This window comes from Hylobates moloch, unplaced genomic scaffold, assembly GCF_009828535.3.
Source record: "Hylobates moloch isolate HMO894 unplaced genomic scaffold, HMol_V3 SCAFFOLD_18, whole genome shotgun sequence".
Classification (NCBI taxonomy): Eukaryota; Metazoa; Chordata; class Mammalia; order Primates; family Hylobatidae; genus Hylobates; species Hylobates moloch.
The window spans coordinates 54,964,620-54,972,052 of NW_026652293.1; the positions used below are offsets into that span (position 1 = coordinate 54,964,620).

Consider the following 7,433-nt stretch of genomic DNA (forward strand, 5'->3'; position numbering starts at 1 on the left):
ACACTTGCTTATATGGTTCTGTTTTTTGTGTGACTGTCTCATCTTCAGATGGGAAGGATATGGTATAGTTAAGAAATACAGGCTTTAAGAGTGGTATCAGCAGGGTTGTGGACAAGTAAGGGAGCCTTACTCCCTCATGGAACCACCAAGTAAAGAGCAACATATGGACCAACATAGCTTTATGAGAATGCTAGAAACCAGTTAAAAATCTGCAGGAAGTCAGCAAATGCCTAATCTAGTAAAAGCTACATTCAACCTGGTACAGAATTTCATGGCATTGTTGCTCATCTCGGCTCTATCTACTGTTGGGTGCCGAGCAGAGTAGTTGGGAGAAAGTTGCCCAATTCCCGGTTCCTCCCTCAGAATGGAAGAAAAATAGTGGAACTTGTTTACAATGTTCTGATGTTTCTGGAAGCTGCTCAAGGGAGTGGGTTCAGTTTCATTTAACTTGGAGTGCTGATGAGAATAATAGCATAGTTTGTATATCAGTTTAGGGACTGCTGAAAGCAGTAGTGAGAGCTGCAGGGGAACTGCAGATATGTGGGTACCTGGGGCAAGAGAATACAAACACAGGGATATAATAGGACATAAGGCCCTGAGAAGAAGCAAATGTGAGACTTATAGAGAAATTAAGAAATTGTAAGGTATAAAGGGATAAAAAAAGGGCAGGGTGGGGAAGGAAGCACACACATAGGCCCAGGAAAGACATCCCCAGAAAAGACCTGAGACAACCTTGGGCCTTCATGCTAGACCAAATAGCAAAAGTCTTCTTTTGAATGGAGCAAGTCCACAAAGACTGGGAGAAGTGACTGTTTTGTCTTTTTTTTCATGCCCAAGTTTCAATAAAAAAGACCACAAATCATATAAAGAAATAGGGAAGCATGGTCCATTCAAAGAGCCAAATAAATCTCCAGAAACTAACCCTAAAGAAACACAGTTTTCAGACTTCCTTGGCAAAGACTTTAAAACAACTGTCTTAAATATGCTCATATTCTTAGATATGAGCCGAAGAAGAACACAGGCAGATAAGTAAAGAAAATCATAAAAAAGATACATGAACAAAATGCACATATTCACAAGGAAATGGAAATTAGTCAGACCTGGTGGCTCATGCCTATAATCCCAGTACTTCAGGAAGTCGAGGTGGGAGGACTGTTTGAGCTCAAGAGTTAGAGAGCAGCCTGAGTAATATAGCAAAACCCTGCCTCTATTAAAAATCAAAAATTAGCTGGGCATGGTGGTGTGCACCTCTAGTCCCAGTTACTAGTAGGGCTGAGGTGGGAAGATTACCTGATCCCAGGAAAGTTGAGGCTGCAGTAAGCTAAGATTGTGCCACTGCACTCCAGCCTGTGCTACAGAGTGAGACCCTGTCTCAAAACAAAACAGAGATAAAAGTTATAAAAAAGAACCCAACAGAAATTAATTTTGGAGCTGAAAAATACAATAACTGAATTCAGACATTTATTACAGTGTAGTTTTTTTTTTTAGACAGAGTCTCCCTTGGTTGCCCAGGCTGGAGTGCAGTGGTGTGATATCGGCTCACTACAACCTCCACCTGCTGGGTTCAAGCAATTCTCCTGCCTCAGCCTCCCGAGTAGCTGGGACTACAGGTGCATGCCACCACACCTGGCTAATTTTTGTATTTTTAGTGGAGATGGGGTTTCACCATGTTAGTCAGGCTGGTCTTGAACTCCTGACCTCAAGTTATCCACCCACCTCAGCCTCCCAAAAAGCTGGGATTACAGGCGTGAGCCACCACACCCAGCCTAGTGTTTTAATGGCAGACTTGAATAGGCAGAAAAAAAATCCTTGATGTTAAAGACAGATCATTTAAAATTATTGAGTCTAAGGTGCCAATAGAAAAATGAATGAAGAAAAGTAAACAGAGACTGAAAGACTACGGGATACTACCAAATGAACCAATATACTCATTATGAAGTTTTAGGGGAAGAGAGAAACAAAGAACAGAGAACTTAACAGTAGTCCTCTTTTATCAGCTGGGTATGTTACAACATCCCAAATATAGTATCAAACCCTATATATACTACTTACAAATTTCTTTTTCTTCCATCACAATTTCATGGACAGATTTACTTTTACTGTAGATTTTAGAAACCTCAGCATAATTTTTTTCTTTCCTTGCTTCAAGAATTTTCACCTTTTTACTTAAAGGAAGCACTCCATGAACATTTTTTTTTTTTCTTTGGCATACCCAAATTGCCAGCATCACCTATATGACACTTTGGGGACATTATTAAGTAAACTAAGAGTTGCTTGAACGAAAGCACTGTGATACCATGACAGTCAATCTGATAATTGAGATAGCTACTAAATGACTAACAGGCAGGTAGTATATACAGTGTAGATATCCTAGACAGAGGGATGATTCATGTCCTAGGTAGAACAGAGCAGGACAGCACAAGATTTCATCATACTACTCAGAATGGCATGTGATTTAAACTTATAAGTTGCTTATTTCTGGAATTTTCATTTAATATTTTCAAACTGCTGTTGACCATTGGCAATGGAAACTGTGGAAAGTGAAACTGTGGGTGATGGTAAACTACTGTGTTTGGAGAAATAATGACCCCAAACTGCCCAAATTTGAGAAAAGCTATGAATCTACAAATACAAGAAGCTCAACAAACTCCAAGTATGATAATCCAAAGAGATCCACACTAAAATATAGTCAACTGCGAGAAATCAAAGACAAAAGAAATCTTGAAAGCAGAAATAGAAAAATAGCTATACAATGTGTCCTCAATAATGCTATCAGCAGATTTCTCAGCAAAAACCTTGCAAATAAAAAAGTAGTGAGATAATATATTTAAAATGCTGAAAGAAAAAAAAGTTGTGACTGAGAATTCTATATCCAGCAATACTGTCCTTCAAAAGCAAAGAATTAAAACTTCCCAGATTTAAAAAAAATACAGAGGAAATTCATTACTACTAGACCTGTTCTGTAAAGAATGTGAAAGAGAATCCTTTAAGTTAAAATGAATGGATGCTAGGCCATATAAAATTTTCCAGCAAAGGTAAAAATATACGCAAATGTAAAAACTTTCATTATTATAATTTTGGTTTGTAACTCAACTTTTTATTCTTTTATAGAATGTAGAAGGCAAAGCATAAAAATAATTATAAATCTATGCTAACCAGTACACAATATATCAAGGTGTAGTTTGTGACATTATAAATGCAATTTATGACAGATATAACAATATGACTGAATCTTGAGGATATTATGCTAAGTGAAATAAGCCAGTTACAAATACCATTTGATTTCATTTATATGAGGTACCTAGAATTATTAAATGCATAAAGACAGAAAGTAGAATGATAGTTGCTAACAGCTGGAGATTGGAAGAAAGAGTTGTTCTTAATAGATTCAGAGTTTCAGTTTGGGAAACTTAAAAAGTTTTGAAGAATGGTTGCCCAACAAGGTGAATGTACTTAACACTACCGGACTGTGCATTTAAAAATAGTTAACACGGTCAACTTTATGTTATGTGTATTTTATCGCAATTAAAAAAATTTTGTTAATATGGGCTTTGGAACCAGATGACCATGAATTTGCATTTCAAGTTCTTTTAACTCCTAGTGAAGTGGTGGTGTTGTCTGGAGTAAATACCTGGGGTTCATTGTCTTGCACCAAGAAGATTAAGGACGTGGACATACGTGAGAAGTGACTTTAGGAGCGGAATGTAATAGGCAAAAGAAAGAGAAAGGAGAACAGCTCTCCCTCTTGCGAAAGAGAGGGGCATCCGAATGGGACTTCTGGCCCACGTGGAGTGCACCAGATTTTATAGGCAGGCTGGAGGAGGCAGTGTCTGATTTATGTAGGGCCCGCAGATTGGTTGGATCAGGTGTGATGTTTACGTAGCACACAGGGAAGGCAGGCCACCCCATCGTAATCTTATGCAAACAGGCTTTCCACTTGGCCAGTGCCATGTTGTCTGCTCCTTACTGTACACCTGGCTGGCAAAGAGAAGAGAAGATAGAGCTGCCATTTTGAACATGCCTAGTTCCAGGTAGCCTTTTCCTGTTGGCACAACTGCTGGCATTCACCTGTGCAAGCTTCTAGCTTGCTTGTCTATGTCTGCAACTCGATTTTACAGGCTTCTCTTTGTTAGAAAAGAAAATTATTTGGGAACTACTTTTCATTAAAAGGAAAACCTTACGGAAGTCTCCCGTACCCTCACTATCTGCCTAAATAATTTCTTCTTAACTCCTATATCGCTAGCTGAGTAACCTTAGGCAAATAGCCATTCACTCTGAGCCTTTTTTCCTGTAGGATAAAATAAAAATAAAGTCGCAAATGCGTGTAAAGCCCCTGGGGCACAGTTAAGAGAATAGACATTCTAGATGGCAACCTATTTGATGGCAAGTCTTAATTCTAATACTACTCCAAAATGCACAGCTAACTGTGATTTCATTTCAGGAGTGTATTTTTGCAAATGATCATGTAATCAAATATTGAGGAACAAAAAGAAGCTGCATTAAAGTCATGACTCAGGTGACTAGATGAAGACTGGAATGACTTTCTCACTTCTGTTACTGTGCACACATTTTAGAATAACACAAAGTCAGTCTTCCAAAACTAACTTTTTAAAATGTTTTGGGGGTGGTGTGGGAGTGGAAAAGGGAAGGCAGCACTAAAAGGGATATATGAACACCGATGTTTTCCTTCCGTGTGAACATATTTTCATAGGCTGCCCCATGGATGGCTTTGTGATACCTCACACAGTTTCCTTTCTCATCAGCCCTTCACTTGTCCTAAGGGACAGCACCCTGCAAAAACACTATTTCCCGCAGACCTGCAGTATCCACAAAGAAAAGATGATCTGGGGCATCCTCTGATCTTGCGTGTGGAGGATCCTCTGCCAGCTTCAGAGGAAGACAAGACATAGGGAGAAAAGGTTTTTGTTGTGGTTTGGTTTTTTTACTGCGACCTGAAATCCACCTTACCAAAACCCATTCCAGAGAACTTTACCCTTGGCTTCAGCCAAACAGGCAATGAAGTGTAACTTTTCAGTGACTATTTTGGTTCCAAAACCCTTGTATATATGGATTTATTTGGAAAAATAAAGCCTTAAAATAGAAGTCCAAGCTTATCATGTGCAGGCCTTTTCCTGCCAACTTATAAGCAACAAACTGGTGTATTTTTTCTTCCTCTTTGAGATACAGCACATTCCAAGAGGAAATTGATGTCAAGTATTTGGATAAACAGCTAAGATTTGAGAACCAGCTCTCCAGCAATGGGGGAGGTTTTCTCTAATATTTCCTAAGGCTGGCGTGCTACAGGTTTGTAGCAATTATTTCTTTTTTATAAAAGCATTTTCTTCTCATTAGGGAAAAGACCTCTTGAATGAACTAAAGGGAACAGGTGGAGACTTGGAACATTGTCATCACCCCTGAGCCTCTGTAACTATGATTTCTAGGGCACTCAGTTTATTGGGCAGTCATCCCAGGGGAAACTAAACACATGTTAACACGGACTGGCAGCCCCTAGTCTAAATTCTTTCAGCCAGTGGTCCCCAACCTTTTTGGTACCAGGGATCGGTTTTATTGAAGACAATTTTTTCCATGGATAAGGTTGGGTGGGGGATGGTTTCGGGATGAAACTGTCCTACCTCAGGTCCTCAGGCATTAGAGTCTCGTAAGAAGCACGTGACCTGGATCCCTGGCATGCGCAGTTCACAATAGGGTTCGTGTTCTTACGAGAATCTAATGCCGTAGCTGATCTGACAGGAGGCGAAGCTCAGGCGGTAATGTTTCCTTGCCTTCCACTCACCTCCTCTGTATGGCCCGATTCCTAACAGGCCACTGACTGGTACAGGTCTCTGGCATGGGGGAACGGGGACTCCTGCTTTAAGCCATAGGGTAGCAATGCTTCATTCCCATCCGGAAAAGAGGAGAAAGAGCAAGGGATGGTTGCTGCAAAATCATGTTCCCCAACAAGGGAGTCTCTTGGAGAGAGTGGAGTCACATAACCAGCGTGGTGACAGCAGGAATCAAGCCAGCTCCTGAACCCAAGTAGGAAAGCAGGTGACTGAATGGCAAAAACTGCCAGATACAAATATTTTCTTTTGTGCTTCTCTTTTTTTGAAGCAGCTCATGCCCTGGGAAGATAAGGATGTCTTAACAGTTGTTTCCATTTAGTGATGCAGAAACTGTCACAATGATGTCAGAATGATGAGTCACTGTTCTGTACAAAAGAGACCTTTGGTGGTGGAAAACTGGTGTGTGTGTGTGTGTGTGTGTGTGTGTGTGTGAGAGAGAGAGAAAGAGAGAGAGATTGCTCAAATTGCCATAATCAGCCAGTAATGATTGAATGGAGAAAGCCTTTGAACCAGATCTCAGATTCAGGGTGCTTGCATGGAGCAAAGAGAAAAAGACTGAGAAATTCACTATGGTGAGTATTGAGGTTGTACTGCAGCTCAGTCTGGAGAATTGAAGGCTCCTTCCTGAAAGGGTATGGGGACATAGAGAAAGATAGCATCAGTGGATCAAAGCTACCACATTTTTGCGGTTAGATGGAGATTATAGTAGGGAGTGACAGAGATAAAATGTTAAAAACCTCCAACATTCTGTTGTGGGGTGGGGTAGAGGGGCGGAGGGACAGCATTAGGAGATATACCTAATGTTAAATGACGAGTTAATGGGTGCAGCACACCAACATGGCACATGGATACATATGTAACAAACCTGCACATTGTGCACATGTACCCTAAAACTTAAAGTATAATTAAAACAAAACAAAACAAAAAAAAACCTCCAACATTCTAGTTTAGACACAGCCCCTCCCCTTTCTGGCCACAGTGACCGTTCTCTGGCAAGCACTGCCCAGGGAAGATAAATCATTAACCAGTGGCCTAAGGGTTAGGACTTTAAAAAACAACAACAATAAAAAAACCAACAAGTTACAAACCATGAGTCCACAAGTGGCCCCAGGAGACTTGCCTTCTGCATTCTCTCTGTCTGCGCGGGACTGTGAGGGATCTCTGGGGAGCCATCGGCTCTCAGGGGCAGGCACAGGAAACAGCTCTTCTTGTTGGCAAAATCCAGCTCGGTGGTTTGGAACAGGGTAGACAGAGAAACAAACAAGTGTTTGTTCATAGGCTGAGACCTAGGGGGTGTATAAGGAGTAATGATCCTATCACCTAAGGAGGATGAATTCTGGGTCATTTTCTGAACTGTCTTCCTTAGAAAAGCCTTCGAAGCAACTGGCAGATGAAAACTGGAAACTATTTTGAGCTGGGATCAGGGAGTGCAGGGAGCTCAGCAGACCAGGTTACTGCCCCTGCCACTCACTGATTAAGCGCATGGACAAATTGCTGCCTTTTCTCGGCCTCTTTTCCTCCTCATAAACAGATGAATCTAAAACTTTTCTAAATCCAAAACTCACCAGTTACTTTCCTTCTTGTCTGCTG

General features: G+C 40.8%; 1 protein-coding gene across 1 annotated transcript; it reads right to left on the minus strand.

The window, feature by feature from the left end:
- Positions 1–4,776: 4,776 nt before the first annotated feature.
- On the minus strand, positions 4,777–7,188 carry LOC116457998 (putative uncharacterized protein C1orf140). The gene is made up of 2 exons (XM_032137505.2): positions 6,964–7,188; positions 4,777–4,887 (listed from the first exon to the last, which is right to left on the minus strand). The coding sequence occupies exons 1-2, from the start codon at positions 7,186–7,188 to the stop codon at positions 4,777–4,779; spliced, it is 336 nt and encodes a 111-aa protein (XP_031993396.1).
- Positions 7,189–7,433: the final 245 nt, after the last annotated feature.